The following is a 23,700-nucleotide window of genomic DNA, read 5'->3' as shown; positions in this document are numbered from 1 at the left end:
GTACTCCTTATATCACAGTACTCTTCTTCACAGCATTTTACATAATCCTCTGTCTGTACGAGCATTTATGCCTTGATGGCGTCGTCACTAAGTCCAGGAGGCTCTCTCCAGAGTCAGGGCCGTTAGATTCAAATCCTTCAGCTCATTTGACACTGTAGGATTTAGAAAATACTGACTGTTACTATTGACTTCTAGTTTGTTTCATTAAACCAAGCAGATAGGAATACATGATAAATACAATACTTTTTAAAGGGGACATATTATACCACCAGGTGTGAGTGTGATTAGCCATTACAAGCCGTTTTGAAAATGTGATCTATCCAGCACACATCTATGTGGACACGCCCATCTGTGATGTCAGAAGCGGCACATTTTCAAAACGGCTTGTAATGGCTAATCACACCTGGTGGTATAATATGTCCCCTTTACTAATAAAAACTTAGGCTAACACCATTTGGCTCCGTTGAGAACATAACCTGTATTTACAACACTCAAGCAAGACAAATTAAAAAAATAAAACCCTAGCTGGATGATCTAGACTCTCAGTTATCTGTTCAGTAAAGTTATCATGAATATAATAATTGAAAAAGTAGGATGGAAGAGACCGTTTGCTTTGCTATTAAGCAGCTTAGCATCGAGGGACGCGTACACCGTGCGACTATAAGTGGGGTGCACATGTCGAAAGTTGTTGTAGAGAGGCGTGGCGTCAGCTTCATCCTCCTCACTGGCATAGATCCCGGAGTTCAACCGCTCCAGCTGAATGGAAACAGAGTCGCTAACGCATTACATACAATCCAAGAGCGAGTGAATAGCAGAGAAAAATGCATGCAATTGCTAAATCCATCAGGGGACCACGATGAAGTTGAGGTGTGGTGGACCTACCTGGGACCAGGAGATTTGGATGGGCACCTCAAAGAGAGTCCAAACCACTGCTTGAGAACATGGAGGTGTGGTGAGGCTACCATGGTAACGGTAGTACTGGCTCATGTGTTGCTGAGGCAAAAGGCCAATCAGCGGAAAGGGTTTGATTGAAGTGGTTTGACCTAAGACGAGGATACAGACCCGAGTTCAGAAGACATCATATGCAACGTACAAAGAGAGAGAGAGAGAGAGAGAGAGAGTGCACGAATTTCGTTTTTTTTTCGAACCTTTGTAAGCAACCGATGACAGTTTTTTGGCAATATGTCCAAATTGCTCATGGTCTGCATACGCCACCTGGTGAACAAAACATAAACCAGCACAATTACAGCATCAAAAAAAGTAATAGCCTCAATAGATCACCTTCACAGAGTCAACGCATTTCAGCTCACATCAACGAAGACTCCGAGAACCGCCAGGCCGGTGGGGTCTCCCAAAGCCACCGACACGTTGGGGTGGGTGGACTTCATGTTGACGATGTGCATCTAGAAAGCCAAAAGGAGTGAGCGGGTCATTCGCCACGTCGCACAGGAGGACAGCGTCTCTCCGCCGGGAGCGTTGCAGTGTGCCGTACCTCCATAGGGTATCTGTGTCCGTCCACCATGTGTTCAGATCCGTTGCTGGAGGGGCTACCCCAGTGGAAGTGCAGCTGAATGGTGTGGTACACCCCAGGGAGACCCCCGCCGCTCACAGACAGGCCCCCGCCCACATCCAACACCACTGGGGGGGCCGACACGTGTACACAAGATATACACACAGACACACACACACACACACAGGCATGCAAACAAAAAAGAAGCATGATATAAACGTATACACACACACAGACCCACACACATAGATGCACACAAACACGCACAGGCATGCACACACAGAAGCATGATATACACACACAAATAAGCATGCACACACATGCAGAGAGACATGTGCGCACATGCACGCACACACACACACACACACACACACACACACAACACAGCCCAATTACACAAAAATACACAATTCAAGTCAATGGTGTATAGAGACTACATGGGACTAGTACCTACCAGAGTGTCCATCGTTATTCAGCCTCCACTGACCAGGCTGGGCTACATCGAACCCTTCCAGGAGGAATTCTCCCAGTGAGTAGCTCCTGGTCATCTGAGAGTCCAGGTTGATCGGAGAGTGATGCGTTTCCAGAAGCGGGTGACAAGAAGGGAACAGGTCTCCCCATGCGTACGGATCTAACCACGAGAACCACAAGAACAGCTCAGTCTTAACAACAGGACTGTCTGAATAACGGCTCTGTCTTAATAGAAGCTCAGTCTCAATAACAGCACAGGCTTAGTAACATGAGGTCTTCACCACAGAACTGTCTAAATAACAGCTCAGTCTTAATAATATGGGGTCTTAACCACAGAACTGTCTTAATACCAGCTCAGTCCAGACAACAGAACTGTCTTAATAGCAGCTCAGCCTTAATAACAGTACAGTCTTAATAAGGTGAGGTCTTATTAACAGCTTAGGTCTTATTAACAGCTCAGTCATTTTAACAGCTCGGTCTTCATTTCTGCTATAATTTGGATGTTGAATATAGTAATACTATTTGCATTTGGGACTTTTAAAGCTCTTGTTTCTTGTAATTTAGTTAAACAGAAGAAAAAGACTCACCACAATGGCCTTCATCGTAACAATATTCCTCTACTATAAACAAGAAGGATTGAAGATTAAATTAGTTGATTGTGATGAAAGAACTTTTTGATTTCTTCAGGAATCTATGTTTATGTGTAACAGAAACAATGACCAACATGGAATATTCTTTTTACAGAAAGACAAGAAGTTGAATATGGTTTTTGGGATACCTGTGACGATAAGGAACGATTCTTACCCGAGTCGGAATAGCCAATCAGAATCATTAGCACGGCTATGGTCACAATCATCTTAGGTGTCCTTGGCTCATCAACCCTTAGACGTGTCACACTAGGAGGGTCTGTGAGCCCCATCTAAGCACCTGTCTGTGAGCTCCGTCTAAACTCACAGCCTTAAATAGGAACCAAGGGTAAAAAACGTTGAGGATTCGGATCCGTCTGATCAGTGGAGTGTGTCACTGACGGGCAAGTGTCTCGTCTCTTCAACAGACCCATTGATGCCAAGAATACGCCCCCCCCCCCCCCCCCCATTACAGACACACACACCCACACCCACCCTAACACTAACTCATTACGGATGCCCCCATCCTGTGCAGCAGGCTACTCGAGCAGCCATTCATCTCCCTTGAGAAGTCAGATGTTCTGCAGCACAGTGTATTCAAATAAGTCCAATCCAAACTAGGAAGGATTATTCATGTATTGTTTTACCATTTGTGACGTGTGACATTTTGGGGTTTCATGAATGGAAGTATATTGTGATTGATTCAAACAGAGTTACTCCTCTATCCTCATTTTTTCGTTTTTTTTTCTGTTACTTTTTAAAAGAGAAATGGTGTTGTAAGTGGTATTCAATGTGATAAAATAAATGGTTTCATCATTTACTTAGAGGATGTGTGGAACATGCTTAAGTAGTACATAAAAGACAAGCTCCTCATTTTAGAAGAGGAATTTTGGCATTCATGATGCAAGCAGGCCGCACACTAATGTAACTCAGGTGAGTTACATATGCTTTGCGGCCTACAGCACTACATGGATCACTATATCATTTCATCACTGCAGCTATAGGTTAAGCTCAAAATATGTATCATTCTTACAAGTATATATGAAGATATTTGTAAGTATGAGGGTCTAACTAATTAAACCCATCCACCCGTGGCTCAATGAAAGCCAGGATAGATTTCTCTTTAAATCAATCTGGCTTTACTGGCGGGCGAGAAAGAGTGGTCAAGAATGTGGCACAAACATGATGACTGTGCAGAACAGGTAGCTCGGGCCTGGTCATAAAACCTATCGATTCACTGGGGAACTTCCCCTCCACTAAATTAAAGTTGGCCTACATCTGCAATAATGCCCTGTTTAATTTGATAATTAATCTTCACTGTAAAATAACACTGGGACACAGGGCAGCGGCCGAGCCTGTTTACTGCCTGCCTCGGAGCCATGAATGAGTCGATTCTGTCAGCGGCACACACGCGGCACGCACAGAGCCCCGCTATTATTAAGGAACTATTGTTCCCAGCAGGGTAGCAGGGTTCCCCGGGTCACGAGTCAGAGTAAGGTATATCGGCCGGCTATAAATAACTTCAATCTGTCTATTGTTGTAGCTGGAAGTGATCGAACACGACGGAGACCCCAAACAGAGGGGGGGGGGGTTCCTGCTCCCCAGGTTAATCCCTGGGACACTTGGTCGCTGGCTGACTGAGGGACTTCCTCCACGGGTGGTGCACCTTGGGGCCACTAGATACGGCGAGAGGAGAGACACGCCAGGGCACGCCAGGGTCTCACCTCCGCAGGTTGAGTCAATTGAAGTCCCGGCCACACAGAAAGTTGTCCTTCATGGTGCAATTTATTTGGCATTTGATTAGATGTACATCGACCTCAGGAAAAGTACAAGACCAAGACCAATCTCCTCCCCCCCCCCACACCCCACGCATTGAACACTTTGCCGTTTAAAAGCTTTGAAAGGAAGGACAGTTAGGATGTATCATTGGAGGAACCGTACATAAAGCGTTTCAAATCAAATCAGGTACTTCTGACACCACCATAGCCTATCACAGGAAAACTAATGAAAATAAAACTAGTGTGAATACCGTTTAGTTGTTTTTTGGGGGGAGGGGGTGCGATTGGACTGCACACAAACAATAAACCATGGGCAAACATCTTGATTCATGATTTAACCTAGATGAGTTTTACTTACAATGCTTTCAAAAGAAAAATCCCCCAGCATGCCTTAAGATAATCACATGCTCCATATAGAACATAAGCCCCTGAAAGACCCAATCTGAAACAATACACCTTCTCCTGTACACACATGCAACCCCTTCCACAATTCATGAAGCTCACTGATAATCCTCTGTGGATTGTCGATGCCAAAACATATTTTAAATAAACTTATAAGACGAACAGAAAAGACGCAACAAGATGAGCATACATTCAGAAATGAGAGTGTCACACCCAAACACAGGCACTCTTTTCTCTCTGTCTCTTAGGGGCCTCAGAAATACACGCACACAGAATGGCAAGCCACGTTTAGAAAGGCATAGCGTTGCTGGTGGTTATGTATTCTGTCTATGGCCAGGCCATGAAATCCCTGAATTTGGCTGCTGAATGACAAACCTCAGAGAGGCGATTTTGTTTTTGTGCTTTTGCGTTTTTTGTATTAACGGGCCGGGCCTTAGTGCCGTTCGGCAACAGGAGTATAAAAACACAACTGCAAAGCATCGGGGGCCTAGAAAATATAAATTCACCTGTTCAATTAATGCATTGTGATAACACAGCATTAAAAGGGGCATTCCAATGTAGATCATGTCCACTTCGGTTTTTTTCAGCATTTCTTTCTTATTTTTGTTTAAATAATAAGCAGAAATAATATGACCAGGAGAGATAACATAGCCACCAATGCTTAACAGAACTACAATATCAGGTATTAGGTAATCAGGTACAATATTCAACATATACCCATGACCATTAGGCAGCCTAAGTAAACTTGCAAAAAAAAAACTAAGATGTACCGCTTAAAAATAATATACATGAAAACCACATACAAAATTTTTTAAACAAGACAATAATTGTTCTGTTTTTGGTGGTGGCTTACACATCCTTTGTTCAGCAAACTTGTTGGCCAAAATGTAGTAGTAGTATTGTAGTGACGGTATGAGTGCAAAGAAAAATAAGCTATATTCCGAAAAAAGATTGACATATCAACATTTTTTGATAAACACTGTGGACGCAGCTAAAGCCAACTGTACCCAGTTTCTCAAGAGGTACAAAAACATCCGCTCGCGACTACAAAACTCACGTATTACCCCCCTCCCCCCCTGACTCCAAATGCACACTTATAAACCTGGATGACCTCTCGCTGTATGTGGAAATGCTTTTCTACTTCTCATCAGGTAGCAATCAGGGATGTGTTAAACAGTGGCGGGACACTAAAGGAGCAGGAGCAGGGGCCGATGTCCGGTCCGCAGGCCAAGACTCCAAACATGTCTACTTTCACAGCGTTGGGAGACAAAGAGGCAGAGAAGAGAGAAACACCCGCAGGACCCGACTCTTCCTCCTTCATTCTTTCACCGTGTGTCAGTTTCTGACCAACGAGCGGAACATAAAGTCGACAGGCACAGAACTGAAAAGGGAAGGGGGGGGGGGGGGGGGAACTTGATATCAACAGTTCTTAACATGGCGCCTAAATCTCTAAATCTCACATTGCAAAAGCTTCGTCCGGTAGAAATTCAGGAGTCGAAGCTCGCACACACAGCAACTGCAGCATCTTCTGGACTGCACAAGAAAGAAAGAAAGAAAAAAAACGTCTTCTTGGGATCCTCTTCTGGATGACGGGGTCCCGGTTAGAGAGGACCCACACACCGGCGGCTCCTCACAAACCACCACGAATGAAAACTGCGACTGCATTATGACTCTCCTACACCTGAAATAATAGTTTTTGTTCGAACCTCACCCACCGACTGTACAAACTCCATTCTTTTTTTCTTCATCATCTTTGTTGCCGTTGACCCCTCGCCTAAATATTAGACCAGGCCAGTCTGCTTTCGCACTGAGCCGGCTCGCTGGCTCCCCCTGCCGGCCAGTCCAGGGTACGGCCGCCGGCGCCCGCCTCACACCACCGTGCTGAGGGACAGGCCGGCGCCGCAGTCCACGGCCACGGTGGTGTGGGAGGGGGCGTGGCCGTCGGTGGGCGTGTCGGGCCCCACCAGGAGCGTGTTGCTGTCGATGGAGTCCTCCCGGTGGCCGGCGGGGGGCCCCAGGGCCTGCTGCGGCGGGGCCGGGGGGACCTGGGGGATGGCCACCTGCAGACAGCGGGCCATGGTGTTGGGCTGCCGAGCCACCACGGGGACAGCGTTGCGCACTGGAGGGGGGATGGAGGTGAGCAGGACGGGACAGGAGCGGGGAAAAACGAAGAGATAGAGATTAGCTCAAAAGATACATGTATATATATTTGTAAGAATGAGTGTCTAACTAATTCAACCGAAAGCCATTTTCGAATTCTCTTTAAATCAATCTTGCCTGAGGAGAGAAAGAGTGGAGAGAATGTGGAATGAGTGGTAAAATGTTTTCTAAAAACCCAAATCATGCTTCACGAATGGCCATTTAACACTTGGTTTAATCCAAAGCAAATTTGTGATCATTTCTTTTAGATGGCACAAGGAGCAGGTAAGGGTTTAGGGGGGGGCATCCTGCTCAAGACTGCCTACAGCTCAGGTCGACCGCGGTCATCGGGGGTCTGGAACCCAGAGCCTCGGCGCCACTGGCCCCTCCTGGACCAGAGCTCCCCCACCAGCCGTCCTTACCGAGCTCCATGTAGAGCAGGCTGTCGGGGTCGATGGAGGCCTCGTAGGGGGGCGGGGGGTCATCCGGGTGGTGGAGGTCCGGGTACTTGTAGGCGGCGTAGGGGGGCGGGGGATCCTGGAAATGGAAAGCGCCGCCCTCGCCGTCGTCCGACAGGTGCAGCGGCGTGAGCCCCGTGCCGAAGGCGTCCGGGCCGCAGTCGAAGCCGGGCACGCGGCGGCCCAGGTTGAAGTGGTGCACTGGGGCAGACGAGGAGAGAGCCCGCCGTCAGACATTCAACCCCGCCTACGACCCCGCGACATTTGTGGATCATTTTGTCATTGTACTACGATATTTTTTATAACTTATTAATTAAAGTTACGTTTTTTTTTACGACAGAAATGTACGAAAAATGTGTGTCGCTGTGCCCCTCTCTTATTATTTATATGCTTTCCGATTTACTATCGTAAAATAAGTAACAATGGCTCAAAAGTAGCGGAAAAGGTGAATCCATATTATGTAGTTCTCGGGGCGTACATGCTGAAAGGCTTCACTACGGGACGCCAAACCCCTGAAGTGTCCGAGGTTCCTTACGGTTTCCTCCGATGAGAGTCTCGATGCGTTCGCGGCGGCGCTGGCGGAGCCGGTGCACCATGAAGAGCAGCAGGGAGAGGATGAGGAAGGAGGAGATGCAGCTGACGATGAGCCTCATGCCACTGGCCATGGAGTCAAACAGACTACTGCCGTCTGGGACCGCAAGAGAGGACAGGGTGAAGCAATGATGCATTTTAACCCTGTAAACAGTCACAGGTGAACTATATTCTGAATTACAACTGGGCTGTATAATCGTAATAACATCATACGCTTTGTCACCGTTGTTATGAGAAGGAGCATCAAATAGTGGACTGGTAGTTTGAAAGAACTTAAAAATAAAATGCTGATTACCACTCAATCAATTCATAGCACAAGGTGTGTAAGGTCTTACAAAAAAAAAGAACAAATAAATACAAATCGAATATACAAAAAGACAGATACATTAACAGAACCTAGTACACAACAATATATAAAAGGAAGAAAAAAAGATAGAGATGCAAGAAAAAATTGAAATATCCCAACAGAATCTAGCTTATACTAATGCCACCGCATAATCAAAAGTCGGCTACATAAAAATGTAAAACGCCATATCACCAAAGGTTCAGCACTGACCCGTCCACCAGCAGTGAGGTGTGTGCAGTGCCTGAACCGTCCACTAGTAGTCAGCATTGTGCAGTATACCTGGTGTGCTACCCAATGCGGTGTGTGTGTGTGTGTGCCATACCTGGGTCTAGGCACGTGAACTTGCAGCACTCCTTGGGGTCCTTGCGGAAGTTCTGGCAGCTCTGCGGCCGCTCGCACAGCGCCGCCACGCACATCTCCGGCTCGCCGTCGTGACACGTGCAGCTCAGGCACGGGTCGTCGCCCTTGGGCGTGAAGTAGTAGCCCTCATTCACCACGTTGTCCTTGATGTCCACGCACGTCTGCCCTGTGGCCGGGGAGAGGACAAGAAGGAATTTATTTTCTGATTCTTTGTAATGTTAATATTTTTGTGTGGCCATTGTCAAATACTTGAAATGTTATAGCTGAAATGTTGGATATATTTAAAGGTGACATATTATACCCCCAGGTGTGAGTTTGATGTATGATGTATGCTGGATAGATCAGTCTACCAGCCTACCCAGTGGACTGTAGCAAACGTTGCTCACCTATCCAGCACACATCTAGGTGGACACGGAAGGTTAACACTATTGGTTGACTCTAAGGAGGGTAGGTCCATAGAGAAGGGAAGGTGGGACCGCTGACCACAGCACAAGGGCATTGATTCTAAGGAGGAAGGTGGGACAGCTGACCAGAGCACATGGGATAACATTTTGACGACATCGCTCACTTGTGAGGTGGCTGAATCAAGCACAAAGGTCAATGAATAGTCGACTCTGGGGAAAGGCAGGATGGCAAGATAATACGCGAAGGAAAGAACAAGGCCTAAGTTATAAAATGAAACATGTCGATTTTTCCATCACAGCACCCATTCCCAGTATCCCCAGTATCCCTTTTGCATTGGGGGTTCTGCCAGGAAGCAGAACGCTACGTAAACCTCCCCGAGTCCACCAATCGGTGCACGACGTACTTCTCTTGCACAGGAAGGGGAACTTCTTGTAGCAGTTCTCGGCGTTCCAGCTGTGCAGGCCCCGCTCGTTCATGCTCTTGCTCTGGAAGCGTTGCAGCTGGCCGCAGAACACGTTGTCCTGCTTGGGCGCGCCCTCCTGGGAGAAGCTGGGCAGGCTGTCGGGGGGCAGGAAGGCCTGCATCAGCCCTGGGGAGGGAAACACACCCGCACCACCCGCGGTGGTCAGCACAACTGGGGGGCAACAGGGAGCCGGCCGGGCCGAGAGGAGGACAGTAGATGCTAAACGACACGTCTGCATGTTGAATAACATGAATAAATGAATAATGTAAATGTAGATCTTTGTCATTGTTGTTAAGGTCAGCCAGTCAGAGCCGATTTGGATTTTCTTTAAAAGGTTTACCTTTATAGGCCACTTCCCAGTGCCCAACCAGGGAGTGGTTTTGAGTGGTGATAACATACTGGTAGCCGACCCAAAACCTACGAAAGAAAAGTTAGATCCACGTTTCAGTAAAACACTAATATATTAATTGTTTGATCTAAAATATGCAGATGAGTTGTGGTTCTCGTGCGCACCACTAGATGGGAGTACAGGGGCCAGTGAGGTGCCAAATCCCTAGCCTGGGTTTTGGATACATGCAGACCTGGGGCAGGTCCAGAGGGGCCTGGGGTCTGGATATACATGCAGACCTGGAGCAGGTCCAGAGGGGTCTGGATATACATGCAGACCTGGGGCAGGTCCAGAGGGGCCTGGGGTCTGGATACATGCAGAGCTAGGGCAGGTCGTTGGGGGTCCCCCCAGGTCATGCGGACCTGGGGTGGGGGGATGGTAGCCCTTGAGAACATTAACAGGTTTCCGCTTGATGGCTTCCCTACAAGAACCTACTATGCGCTAAACGAAACCTAAACATCCCATAATCCATGTCACACATTCTTGTTTTCACATGATTTCTGTTCAACGTCAACATGTCTTATGTAACTCGACTCAAATGGTAGCTATTGTTGTTGCCGGGGACATTCAAACTTTGAACCAGTAAACGGTTCCTTATGAACCCAACTACTCACTTCTGCAAGTATTCACACAAAAGGCAGAAATGAAACACAAACACGAGACTGCAAACTCAACCTTTTTTCACAACACTCACTTGCACTGATCTCTGGTCTGCTCGCAGACCTTGTCGTCAAACTCCACGTCGATCTTGAGGATGAACTGCAGCTCCTCGTCGGTGACGAAGGTGGCCAGCGAGCCGTTGACCTTCTGGCAGGTGTCCACGGCCTGCCAGTAGTTCTCCTTTCGCAGGAACACCTTGTAGCAGCTGGCCGTCTTCTCGTAGTGGTGCCAACCGCTAGGGCACTTCTCTGCAGAAAGGCGTATTTTTGGATGAAGAAAGTTAATAAAAGCGAGTCTAAGGGGTTGAAGGCTTTAAAAAGGTGCTGTAGCCAAGATTCAAGAGGTATAATTGGAGTGGTGATTTGTTAAGAAATGGATAAGCAATTCGTCAGCTATGAGTGAGTGAAATGTGCTGGGATAATATCAGCTTCAGGTCGACCGCGCCTGCCTCTGCTCTCGTCTTATTTCTGACCCTTCAGGGCATCTCTCCCCTGACCCGAACCACGATTCAGGGAAGCGGTCCCTCACAGGTGTGTGAAATGCAACACTTCTTAATGGCCAAGAAACATCTGGAAGGAGGCGGCTTTAATGGGGTTGTGTCTCTACAAAATCCTGCCGTTCTCTGCTCTCTCTCTCTCCCGCTGTCCAACGGTCCCTACAGCAGCTTCACCAGGGTCCTGATGTGTGAGAGAGCGGACGGTAACTCTTACTGTTGAAGCGCGCCGGCTGGGCCACGCCCATGACATCCTCCACCTGGTCCACGCTGCTGCCGAAGCCAAACCGCTCCTCCTTTATCGCTGGGGGAGAAGGTTACTTGTGTTAAAACAAGGTGTATATTGGGATGGGTAGATTAATTGGGCCGTATACAATTCCAACCTAGGAAGTGTGTTTTTGAGGTGATATTTCAACGCAATTGGTTCGGTATTGTATAACAAGCAGTAAAAAGTTGTTATTCTATTTGATGTCATCAATAAAATCCCAATCTCCAACTGATATATTCTACAAATAACAAATGCTGGCCTTTCTCTTTGTTTACAAGAATCTCACTATTGACGCTCCCAAAACCCGTCCCACTCACACCACCAACAGAGCTAGGGTAGTTCATGTCACACATCCAGTTAGAGTGGACAGAACACTGTCGGTGAGTTTGATACGCCTACTGACTGGGTGGGGCTTAATCTTACACATTGCGACATTCACAGTAACGTGCTGCTTTCACATTGCATCAAAATGTGTTGCTTCTAAATGGTAAAAACAGGTTTTAAACCGTATTATTATTATTATGTAGCAACAGCTTTATATATATATATATATATATATAAATTAAATCACATAAATGTATTAACAATTAATCAAATGAACATTTACATTAAGGGTATTTAGCAGACGCTTTTATCCAAAGCGACTTACAATAAGTACATTTGTCAGAAGAAAGAGAAACAATATCTCGCTGTCGGTACAGTAAGGATGTTCATAGAAACAAGTGCCAAGTACTTACAATTGCTAGGTCCACCCATTCCCTGTATACAACAAAGTAGCTAGGATAAGATGCTACACAATGCTAGGTACTATTTTTAAGTCCCAGGATGTACAAAATACAATTAGTGCACATCGGGGTGTTTTTAGGAAAGTAAGGGAGGAGAAGGGGCAGGGGGGAGGCTATGCAGAGTCCAGGTGACCTCTGATTAAGTCTTGAGTCTCTCGCTGAAGCTGGTGAGCGACTCTGCGGTCCTGACATCGGCAGGGAGCTCATTCCACCATTGCGGTGCCAAAACAGAGATGTGACTTTTTTGTTCGACCTTTGCTTGCTCTTAGCGATGGCGGTACCAGGCGTCCAGCTGAGGTAGTTGAGCAGAGCGCTCTAACAATTTCTAAATACAAAAATACTCCACCATATTCAAAGTACTCAACAGGGTTGTAGTACTGTGAAATCGACTAAATAAAACCGTAAATTTACCATAAACTAGTCTAATCAAAACGTTTTCTTACCACGGCTTACTTGAGAAACGCTGTGGCAGTTTCTAAACACAACAATGAACAAACAACAACAATGTTGTCATCATGTGATGACAAATCCTGTCACGATTAATTACTATACATGACCAAAACACCATAACTACCAATAACATTCCTATGCTCCTATACTTCTAAAATGGCAGCAGTCTTGTAAATAGAATGATGGTTTGGTGGCCTTGTGTCCACAGTTAGTCATCGCCCTCTGCATATTAATAATGTTATGATTGAATGACACTTCTGTTCATCTGTTCATCTTTCAGTTGAAATGACAGTAGAGAGCAGAATAAAAAACAGTCAGAGTGTACACGAACACATAGACAGCAGCTACAGCCTGAAGCTTACATGCTGGGCTCAATCCTGCACTATTTCCTCGTTCAGACGATAATGCTATGGCAGGCTGGGTTTAAGACAGGGAAACAAACAAACAATGGGATTTCCGTCAACAGCTTAACACTGCTATCTATCCATCTATTTGGAGACATAAATACCCTCCCCCACAGAGACAGGCAGCTGGTGTCTGAATTATCTGTGCCTTTTGCTCCTTCCTGGTTATTTTAACCCTGACCAACCATTTGAGGGATGAGGAATGTGGAGCTTTGCATCACTTATAGTGATCACCCTAAGTGAATACAGAGACTGAGGCATTTAAAGGAGCGGATTTTGGTATTTTGCTCACAAGGACTATCACAGGTAGAATAAGAACAGCAGGGATTGAACCTAGAACCTTTGTCTGCCGAGTCACCCTAGGCACTCGACTACCCTTCCCCTTATGATGGCTTAATCACATGATCACAACAACATAGATTCGATTTACCTACATAGTCCTACAAGTACAAGCATGCAATAGTGAGGCAGTCAGCATCAGGATTTTCCTGCATTGAACCCTTGAGCATAATATTAATATTCAATAAACATGGTCCATTCCATTTCTCCTTACATCATTTTCCAGAGGTCAACATAGTTAGCCTCGAATTGACCTATTTTAAAAACAAAAACATGACCGTTGGAAGGTATGCAGAAGATGATTCTGACGGCAAAATGGACGTATCAAAATAGTGACTCACGGTGACAATCCAGCTCATCGCTCTTGTCGTCACAGGCGGTCCAGCCATCGCACTGCCAGTCCAGCGGGATGCATTGAGTCTTCCCACTGCGACAGGCAAACTGGCCCGCGTTGCAGCGATGCTCTGAAACACAGGCACACAAGCGTTACAGACAATCCCCTAGTCTGAGGCAAGATTAAAAACACCAGCTAGTGCGTGTGTATGTTTGTTTTTGTGTGGGATGTGGTTATGGATATTGGATAGTTGGTTGCATTCCCATTCAAAGAAGTAGAGACACTAAACTCATGAATGATGTGATGTAAACCAAAACCGGCACACAATGTTATCCATTTCGAAATATATATTTTAGTGCATAATATACTTGCTCATTATGTTGACGAATTGTGAGTCGGGGATCAGAGGACTAGTGTGTTATTAATTTACCACTGTGTTGCCATGGCAACAGTAATGGTCATGGCGTCCCCTAGACCTATATAGCCCCTCTCTTGACCACGTGTTAACGTATCCCTTAGTAACAGGGGGTTCATAAGTGGGCCAGTGGTTCAACAACATGGGGGGTTCACATGAGACATATTACTGCAGCAGTCTCCCGCAGCAGGCTGGTAACATGGGATCAAACCACTGATCAAGCAAGTCCAAATAAAATGTTATATTATATATCATGTTGCTATGAAGTTATTGTTTGTTTTGAAATCTGAAATTAATTCCTTGTTAGACTGTAACAGGGATTTATTTTCCCAGATGCTTGTCTCAAACATCGGGGAAAGATTAATTAATTTCAGTTGCACAACTTCACACAATTAAATTCTTGCTTGATTCAAACCGTTATTATTCAGCACTGTTTTAGATCGCCACTTAATGGTGTTGACAAACAGCTAGCCTGTTACGTACAATAGTCAAGATGGACTTTTGCATATTAATATATTATAATTAATTTATTCAAATGAGGCAGCAAAGGCAACCAACTTCTACTTTAGTATTACATATGCACAGCTTACCTGCCAATAATCTGGCTACAGCAAGCTGCGGACCTGAAACAAATCAAATTAAAATAAATAGAATGCTACCATCCTTTATTTAAATCTGTTCACCTTCAGTGGTGCTTATTTATACACTAATCTGTATTGAAGCAAACCATAAAAAGGCAAGGAGCTTGTCTGAGTCCCCCACTGACTGTCTTGTTTTTATTTAACAGTGTGGAAATCCTGTTGTTTTTTTACCACCCCATTTAACAAAATGGGCCTGCCTTCAACACCCATGTCTTTGTTTCAGAATTCCTGCTTCTTCTGTGTTTTTAAAACCAGCCAAAACTATTTAAGGGTAATGGTTGTTGTTTCAGCAGCCTGGTTGACCTAAACTATGCTAGCTTGGATGCGCCAAGAGTACAGCAGAACTTGGACAACACTACCCACTTTATCTAGCGGTATACGCCTAGCTGTTGTTGATCCATGAGGCTTATACAGTTTGACATGACCAAATTATGTTAAATTCAGCAAGGGGTGGTGTTTAACTTCATTATGGTGCAAGATATGGTTTGTGAAAGGACTGATGGTAGGATAAGGCCTCATTTATAGGAGATGTCCAGCTCGAGTCCTGGAAACTAATTAGATGGATGATGATGGATGATTTTAGCTTTGTAGATTCTACATTTGTAACTTCTGTATGAAAAGGTACATAACCCAACACTGCATGTGAAAATGTATACAACTAGGCATTGACATTATGTGCTTTTGGGGAAAGTGATACGTTATATGTGCAAAGTCACAATGTAATGTCATCAGAAAAAAATGCTTGTTTAGCAAGTTTTTAGCAGAGCCCGCAGCATCGCTCCTAAAGCTGAACATTAAAAAGTGATTGAGTTAATTAACTCCTTAGTCATTTTCAGGTTAACTGACAGCCAACTGCCATGTTTGTTTTGTAGTTGTTGGGGAATATATGACACACAACATGTCGAATGGAAACAGGAAAAACCTCTGAAACACAGGGCAATGCTTCCAGCCGTCCTGCAGGGAATTAAACATCATCTTCTATTCATAGCATAAAGATACAAGTCTATTTGAAGTTTTTAGTACAGACCACTACCTCTCTACTACAGTGAACGCATCAAAAATTCTTTGCTATGTTTGCCCATGTTCTGAATTAGATCAATACATGCATCCAAAGTTGACAAAGTATGGTGGGCACTCTGTACAATGTTTGGGTACATGGCTATTCTGCAAATGTTCTGAAAAATACATCAACTGGTTTGTTTCCAGGACCTCAAGGGTATTGATCAAAGCCTTGCGTAATGGACTCATGAAGTATGCAACAGCATCCATCCATCAGTTAATGCAGGCACAAAGAGAGACGGTCACGGTAGTCTTTCCAATAGATCTGCACCAGGATCATAAATCATCTGCTGATGACTATGACAGCTCAACAACCGCATTGGTAAAGTAGCTGTTCTTTCTGGTGAACCATGTCTGTCCATCAAGTTTTTATTGTGTTCATACTACAAACAGAAGAGCAGTCATGGTAACAAGACAATGCCTCTAGCTATTCTTGTGTCGTCTGAATCTCCTTTGACGGTCGCAAAGCATCTCCATGTTGTAGAAAACAAAGATGTGTTGTAATTCTATTGCTACACACCCTCATTGCGTCACGAATTGAAATTAAACTGAAAAACAAGGACATTTGGTGTTTTGCCCTGACCTACTGTGGTGCATCCCCTTCAACTTTGCTAGGGGACATGATATAACACCATATTACTTTGTTATTGACCAAACGAGTTGGCATATCAATCCAATGTCAAAGTTATTGGCTTTTGGTCTACAAATGCTCAAAGGTAAACCCCAAACAAAACTTCAGAAATGATAGAATCTGAAAGGCTGCCTCCTATATAACTACCATATTTTCACGCTGGGGTCCAGTCATGTTATCATCCGATCACCATTATTTATCCCCTGTTCTACACCGAGGGATTAATGGCTTAAAAGAGGACGGATGAAACGACAATGAAAACAATCATTAGTTCCGGCCCTCAACATTTGTATCCCGCAGGGCAATAAAGAGAGATTGTAAAGTACGACACACAGCTGCAACAGCATGCAGAGGTCAGCCAGATACCATCCATCAGCTGAGCATGTAACCCCTCTGGGTGATCCCCGGATATTGGGGATAACCGTCCATATGATTATTGAACTGAAGGTCCTGCCCTAAACATGTGCTTTAAATAGGTAGATAAACCCATGAGCATGCAAAAGCAGGAGCCGTGGGGAGTATTAACGTCGCTTGCAACCCCATGGGATGGAGATGCTTGCCTGTTTCATCAGTAACCCCTTCTTGGGTCTTGAAATATGTGCACTGTGAAACTACATGAGATTGTTTGACTATCGTGTGCTTTAAAAGACAGGTGATTTTGGATTGGTAAACTGCTGCTACCTTGCCCAAATAAGCACTTTTACTGACATTCAAGACACAACATGTAGTCATTATACGGACAGCTTGATCTTCTGGCATGTATGCATATTTGCTTTTAAGCCAAAGGAATAACATCACGTGCTTATCTTTTTGTTTCTAGATGATCTAGGATTTTTTGTAAGCGTGATATGGTTGTCCAATCTCTGTCTTTCTTCCGAGGCTTCACACATCTAGATAATACCTCATATTTCCATCATAAATTATTTTCTATTATTGCATGTTTTATTTTCTGACAACTGATATTATCATGCAGACATAGCTGTATGATGCATGTCAATACACAGCTCATATGCATCATAACAAAAGCACCATCTTTAACCTTTGGTACAGTCTTGGCAACACGCGCCCTGCTCTGCAGACGCACACCGCGGCATGAGGAGAACCTCGAGTCCGCTGCTCTCCGGAGGAGGCCGCGCTCCTCATGCACACCGCTGAGCCGCAGTTCGTTTTCCCTTTTCGTGCATGTTGACGTCAAGCACGTGAAAGCCAGCGTGTGCGTTAGGCGTTAAATTACCTGTCTTCGGTGGATCCGTTTGCGCGAGGGCGAAGAGAAGAGAGAAGAAGACGAAACAGCTGCTGTCAGCCTTCGGCAACATTTATCCTCCATTCATAGTAGCTCGTCTACTCAGAAATAAAACACCCGAAAGATCCGCACAGTGGCCGCCCACCTTCAACCTGTTAGCGCCCAAATAATAATACAATTAATGACCGTGTATCCATTTGAGGTCCGTTAAAGCAGCAATGCGATGTAGTCGGGTCTTCCTGCAACACGCTCAACAGACACTCGTAGATTAAAGTTAATCTACAGAGGCGGCTATGGCTAGCTTGCTAGTGTACGCCTACCGTCCTCCCTACTGAACCAAGATGGCGGCGTCCTCCCATCACAACAACCCGACGTCGAGGAGCCCAACGCGCAGCAGAGCGAGTCATCTGGGGGAGGCCTGGGCGGAGTTCATCGCACACAATCGCTGTGATTCAGGGAATGCATAGGGGAATGCATTTCCATTGGGGATGTGGTGTATGAGCGTTACATAAAATCTGGGTCTGTCGGCCTTGCGTTTACACCCACGAGTGAGTCATGTAAATGTTTTTGCTGGCCATTTTTAAAAGGAGGATTTGCTGAGGCACGTAGAAATCACATATAAACACTAAGAGATAAATCCCTCCCTGAAACTAGCGGTTCAAATATTGAGTTTGAAACCTTCATAAATGTTTTCGTGGGTTTCAGGGGTACAACAGTATTCTCATACATGCCATCCAAAGACTTCCATAAACTCAAATTTATGGAATAAATAATAAACTAAGTGCATCATTCTACACACATGAGCGTGACCCCCGAATCGTTCTAACTATTGGCTGAAGGCCTGTTATAATGGTATATGCACAGTATTTGAAGTCACCATGTATTGTAAAGCAAAGCTTTTACAACTAATTAAACGTTTGTGGATAAAGGTGCTCTAATATGCACTCATACATATCCTGAAATACTTAAAATTAGGTCACATTGTAGATAACTAAAACAAAAAAACTTTATTATTCACACAAGGTGTAACGTTTCCATATGAATAATTGCATATTTTGAAAAACATCAATGAAATGTCTTTAATTGGGGCCTCATATTTAATCTTTAAGGAAAAATGGCAGTGGGGATGTCATTTGATGTGTGTAAAAACACATTTCTGAATGTTTACGAATATTGTTGCAGATGGGGTAGGGTTGTTTGTTGTAACTCAACTGATTGTGGTTTGTGCTACAGCTACGACACAGAACCATTATATTCTGAACCACTCCACAGCACTTTTATTTGAAAGAATAATAACTTATGAAACAATAATAAGCATGCCTAATGTAAGCAGGACATATATTATTTTGTTGTGACACTAACATCTACAAAGGAGGCCTAGGCAGATGGAAAAATGCAGGTGGAAAAATGCATTCATATTAAAGAATTGAGTGTTCAAAAGGTTCAGTTAACAAAATCACGTAAGCGAGTAAAAGATGTACAAATGATTCACCGTATTCAAGTTTCTCCACGGCAGAATATCGCTTAGATTGGCATGATCCGAGCGCAAAACGAGGTCTCGAGCCCTGCAGCGGTATTCCTGCGGAAGTCGTTCCCGTTAGAAAAAGTCGGCCGCTTTCCGTCGCTTGGGCAGCTGCAGCAAATCGTCTGTGAGTGAGGACGTGTCCTGTGAGCTGGGGGTCTTGCCCTTGGTGGGCGTGGCTATGGGGGTGGAAGGGCCGCTCAGGGGGGTTTTGCAGCCGCTGGCACTGTGTGACGGGGACGGTGTGTAGCTCGCCCTCAGTGCTTTGTCCGTGTACTTGCTGGAGGTGCGGTTGACGAGTCTCTGGAGGGCTGGCGTGAGAGCCGGGCTGAGGCCTTTGGGAGTTAAACTGTGAGGAAGAAAAAACAGGAAGAATAGGGTGAGATGATATTAATATGTCACCGTGCGTTTCAGTGTGGTTATTGCCACACACAAGGGGATTAGCCTACGCAAAGCTTCAACCGAAAAACATTACACGCCGGGTGTTCTCCGGGTCATCATGTTCCTCATTTGGGGAACATGTATACATGTATGCTTGTGTTCCAAATGATAAATCACCTGATCACCACACTCTGATAAACACTGTCGGATGTTAATTTACCATTCTTACATTTTCAGCTTGATGTTCAAAACCATTGGTTAAGCACATGGCATAAATAACTATGTATGACACAACAATATCTTATGTATGTGTTTTTTATTTAAACTGTCAAAATCTCACAGTGTTGATTTTTATGTGTCCAGTGTATGAGCTGTGTTATTCAACTGTATGGTTCACTTGGCAACAAACAAATGTTACGTTTGCGCAGAAACAAAATCTCAGTGGCTCAGTACTTTAGGTCCTGTCAAAATGCCAGCGTGATTTATCACAGTCATCCATCTACCGTCATTGATTTATGTTCTGCAGAGTGCTGTCATGTCAAATCAGATTTGTGTACAGCAGGGCACGGCAACGGCACAACAGTGAACATTTTTCGTTTGATGAAGTGCCGATGGTTTTTACCTTGCGAGGTTCTCTGACACTTTCCTCAAGGCCTCCTGCTTCTTGGCACGGGTTTTGGCAGCGGCCTCGTTAGCCATCTTTAAACCCAAGCGCTCCCTTCTCCCCGGCTCTGGAATCTGACGGAATACAACACAGAGACAGGGTTGGCGTCTGAAAAACCTTTCAATCAATTAAGAACTCTGATTCAAGTAATCATTCTGTGAGACTTCCTGTGCACCTTAAAGGAGGGGCCGTGGTTTCTTTCTGCGTACGGGGTGTCTGATCCGTCCAGGCGGAAGGGGGTGCTCTCGATCTCTCCCCAGGTCATCAGTGGGGAGTCGGCTACACCTTAACCGATGACATAGTTCGGTAAAGTTAGTGTCATTTGACAAAAGGTACGACTATTGTGTTAGCCACTGGCGTTTTCGGATGCAACTCAAAGCGTCATTTCGGCAGCCCCTTACCAGGTGCTGGGGAGGGAGATCCTTCAAAGCCGTATCCGTTGACCATCGGGGAGTCATTGCGGATGAGATCTTTCCCATCTGGTCCCACTTTACCCTGTTTAAACTGGGGGGGGCAAAAGATTACATTAGCTGCAGCCGGGCGGGATGCTTTTTCGCCATCTTGTGCATTCCTTCTAACAGTGCATTTTTTATTAACAAGCGCATTCACGTAAATAACCCCGTTATTGGACATAAACAGTTCATGGTAATAGACCATCTGACATGCATACAGGTCTTAGACCGTGGGTATGGAAGACAGAAAAGCCTTGTATATAATAAATGCAATATATGCAGTAATCTGATTGCTTGAACTTGGTATTTTTTCCTTTTCTTAAACAGTCGATTTTTTTCCGGTTTATCTACAACAAACCTCTGCACTTTTCATGAAAACACATTTGCGCGTACCTGTGCATTGAGGGCCGCAGCCTGCTGAATCTGGGTTTTGTTGAGGGCTTTGCTGAACGGGTCTCCGACAAAGCGAGTGTTCAGGTGAACCACCTCCCGTGGCTTTTTGAACAGAGTGTCATCTTTAACCCCTGGTTAAACCAAAATTATATATAGATATATATGCAGAATTACATACAATAAATAATGTATTATCTTTTTCTCAGTACTTAAATTCCTCAACAGTTTTTCTCACCTTCAGGGTAGTACATTAGGGCATTCTTTGCTTTGTACTCCCAGGTCTCCAAGCCAGCTTTTACACAATCGATGGCCATCTTCTCTGCTGAGGGTAAGGCCAGGTTTTCTTCCCGGCGCTAGAGAAAGGATCGTCCCATTTCGGAGTTATACAACATGTATCATGAGCATTCAACTATGCATTTTGTTCTAATTAATATTTAAGAAATACTTGGAATGCACATACCTGTTTGTACTCAGCCTCTGCATCGTATAACCATGAATGTCTCAGCTTCTCCTTGTCTTCTGCCAGCTCCATGATCTGCTCAAATGACGCATTGTCCTCGCTGGTGTTCTTGGCGAGGAAACGATCCAAGCAGGGCAGTTCTTTTTTCTCGTTGCCTTCTGCGGAAATAAAGGCAGTGGCAAGAAGTCTGTTGTTAACTATGTGGAGCATTTAGAGTGTATTGTGTCTCAACTGGTAGCAAATAATAACAGGGAAATACAATAATTTTACATGTTATATCACATCCTAGAAAACTCCTCTTTTACCATTAAAATAAGTACTGACTGATCAAATGGTTTGAGTGAATTTACGGTCCTCTTTTAGGTCTAGCATGTTAGTGTCCCATCACCATATGGACAAAACGTTTTTATAAAGGAAAAGTGAGAGTTCCACTCCCACTTTCTCATCGCCATCCAATCACACCTGGTCCTCAGATCTCTGTGTTTATGGTGTGTTAATCTTTACTGGCATAATAGCATGCATAATAGCATGCATCTCAACATCCGATAAACCATCTCACCACCACCAACATCACCAACTATGAACAACCACATCAACATGGACTGTATGAGCCCTCTACTCACCTCCGTCTCCACTCTTGATGCTTGGGGCAGTCCTGCCACTAATAGAGGATGGAGATCCAGCATGTCCTAACGGAGTGTCAAAACTAGCGGGTGTGACATCTTGACAACATAAAAGAGACAAAGAAACAATAAAATTGTTAAATACACCCCAACACCTTGTCAGAGAGGTCCATGTGTAAAGAACAAGGACTCCACACATACTCCCTACACCTAACCCTTAAGCCTTATTCTCTTGTTAGGTACAATAGTAAGTAGTAGTAACGATTCTTACATGGGGTGGTGGACCGTGGTGTCGACTTGTTTAAAGATGAGCCGTAACGGATGGAGATCTCTCTCATCCGTCCCAGGTCGCCACATTCCTCTGCGTCCAGGTAGTCCCTCTGGGCTTGGAGTCTAGTGACGTCTGGGAAGAAGTCCCTCTGGATAATCTTCTCTAAACTCTGCGAATGACAAAGCAAAAGGTTGTTTGGAACCTTGACACAACATCGACCTACAAAACGACTATATTTATCAACCCATCTTACAGCCTGATCTTAGCAAACACATTTAACCAGGAGCAGACAACGCCAAAATACTGACACCACCGGGTGAACCCTGTCCATGAATACATGTTGTGAATAACAATAAATGTGTACTTTAAGGGTTAAATTTTAATACTTGATTGGCCAAAGCAGGGCGCTAAACTAGAATGTGTGACGTTATGCAAGACCTGCTTCATATAACGTTCAACAAGATGGACCAATCAGAAATGGCGTCAGTCATATCCGCTCAACAATAAATCCACTAAATCCACCACAGTTACCTCAATGTATTCCTCTTCTTCCAGAACTTTCCGATTGTATATCCCCTGCTCTTCGGGCTGCTGTCGCAGGGCCACCGTGTTCAGATTAGCAGCGACCAGTGTCCCACACAGTGCTCTTCTAACACTTGCGCTGCCCTCCATTGTTGTCGCTGTTTTTGGCCTGTTGGCAGGTCAATACACTACTCGAACGCAACGCGATCTGATATAATAAACGCGGATTCAACTGTCAATCGACTAACAAAAAACAGAAGGATATTAGTGTCCGACTACACGCACTCAACAGCTCGCTTTAACTAAAGGTACCTTAAGCTAAAAACAAGCAGCTACCGTGTTGCTCGTGTTCAAATGACGCACACGTCTACATCTGCTGTCGTCACCGGAAGTTTTGGAAAGTCTTAAAGGAACAGATCACGTTTTACTTATATTCAACTTATAACATAATAATAACTCTGCCACCACATTTATATTATATATTATGCCATATTATATTACACTATAGCCTACTACAGCAGCACAAAAACAACAGGCGAAATGTAAGAATCATTTTATTAGCATTTCATGACATAGCTAATTAACATAATTATAGATGAGATCCACCTTCAATCGGAATTGTTTTCGACCTATATATCAAATCTCAAATTTGAACCAGCATGTGTGTGTGTGTGTGTGTGTGTGTGTATGTGTGTGTGTGTGTGTGTGTGTGTGTGTGTGTGTGTGTGTGTGTGTGTGTGTGTGTGTGCGTCT

General features: G+C 44.7%; 3 protein-coding genes across 4 annotated transcripts; all 3 read right to left on the bottom strand.

Annotated features, from left to right (window-relative positions):
• Positions 1-444: 444 nt before the first annotated feature.
• On the bottom strand, positions 445-2,837 carry car15 (carbonic anhydrase 15; the record flags this gene model as incomplete). Its single annotated transcript, XM_084486421.1, has 9 exons — positions 445-476; positions 606-756; positions 883-1,043; positions 1,149-1,215; positions 1,311-1,403; positions 1,493-1,638; positions 1,965-2,141; positions 2,569-2,601; positions 2,786-2,837. 9 exons carry the CDS (start codon positions 2,835-2,837, stop codon positions 445-447), a joined length of 912 nt encoding a protein of 303 aa, XP_084342547.1.
• Positions 2,838-4,396: 1,559 nt separating this feature from the next.
• On the bottom strand, positions 4,397-18,008 carry dgcr2 (DiGeorge syndrome critical region gene 2). 2 transcript variants are annotated; one of them, XM_084486899.1, is made up of 11 exons: positions 17,651-18,008; positions 14,676-14,708; positions 13,678-13,800; positions 11,308-11,394; positions 10,632-10,845; positions 9,890-9,966; positions 9,490-9,675; positions 8,644-8,847; positions 7,920-8,072; positions 7,349-7,585; positions 4,397-6,906 (listed from the first exon to the last, which is right to left on the bottom strand). In XM_084486899.1, exons 1-11 carry the CDS (start codon positions 17,730-17,732, stop codon positions 6,656-6,658), a joined length of 1,647 nt encoding a protein of 548 aa, XP_084343025.1. In that variant the 5' UTR covers positions 17,733-18,008; the 3' UTR covers positions 4,397-6,655. The 2 variants fall into 2 exon arrangements, with proteins under 2 accessions (XP_084343025.1, XP_084343026.1); XM_084486900.1 differs by lacking the exon at positions 14,676-14,708.
• A 759-nt stretch (positions 18,009-18,767) lies between these two features.
• Positions 18,768-23,287, bottom strand: ess2 (ess-2 spliceosome associated protein). The gene is made up of 10 exons (XM_084486252.1): positions 22,957-23,287; positions 22,426-22,594; positions 22,155-22,253; positions 21,532-21,689; positions 21,307-21,424; positions 21,072-21,202; positions 20,628-20,730; positions 20,402-20,511; positions 20,185-20,300; positions 18,768-19,530 (listed from the first exon to the last, which is right to left on the bottom strand). Exons 1-10 carry the CDS (start codon positions 23,095-23,097, stop codon positions 19,257-19,259), a joined length of 1,419 nt encoding a protein of 472 aa, XP_084342378.1. The 5' UTR covers positions 23,098-23,287; the 3' UTR covers positions 18,768-19,256.
• Positions 23,288-23,700: the final 413 nt, after the last annotated feature.

This window comes from Micromesistius poutassou (genome assembly GCF_964030765.1).
Source record: "Micromesistius poutassou genome assembly, chromosome: 22".
Classification (NCBI taxonomy): Eukaryota; Metazoa; Chordata; class Actinopteri; order Gadiformes; family Gadidae; genus Micromesistius; species Micromesistius poutassou.
This window is presented reverse-complemented; position numbering and strand designations above follow the sequence as displayed.

What these genes read in the sequence shown, in the direction of transcription:
- dgcr2 (XM_084486899.1), bottom strand. Translation starts at nt 17,732, where the DNA reads ATGTTGCCGAAGGCTGACAGCAGCTGTTTCGTCTTCTTCTCTCTTCTC. An exon ending in AACGGATCCACCGAAGACAG is followed by an intron (nt 14,709 to 17,650) that starts GTAATTTAACGC and finishes GATTTGTTTCAG; the next exon opens with GTCCGCAGCTTGCTGTAGCC. An exon ending in CCTGCTCTACATGGAGCTCG is followed by an intron (nt 6,907 to 7,348) that starts GTAAGGACGGCT and finishes TCCCCCCTCCAG; the next exon opens with TGCGCAACGCTGTCCCCGTG.
- ess2 (XM_084486252.1), bottom strand. Translation starts at nt 23,097, where the DNA reads ATGGAGGGCAGCGCAAGTGTTAGAAGAGCACTGTGTGGGACACTGGTC. An exon ending in AAGAAGAGGAATACATTGAG is followed by an intron (nt 22,595 to 22,956) that starts GTAACTGTGGTG and finishes TGTCATTCGCAG; the next exon opens with AGTTTAGAGAAGATTATCCA. An exon ending in CAGAGGCTGAGTACAAACAG is followed by an intron (nt 21,425 to 21,531) that starts GTATGTGCATTC and finishes TCCTTTCTCTAG; the next exon opens with CGCCGGGAAGAAAACCTGGC.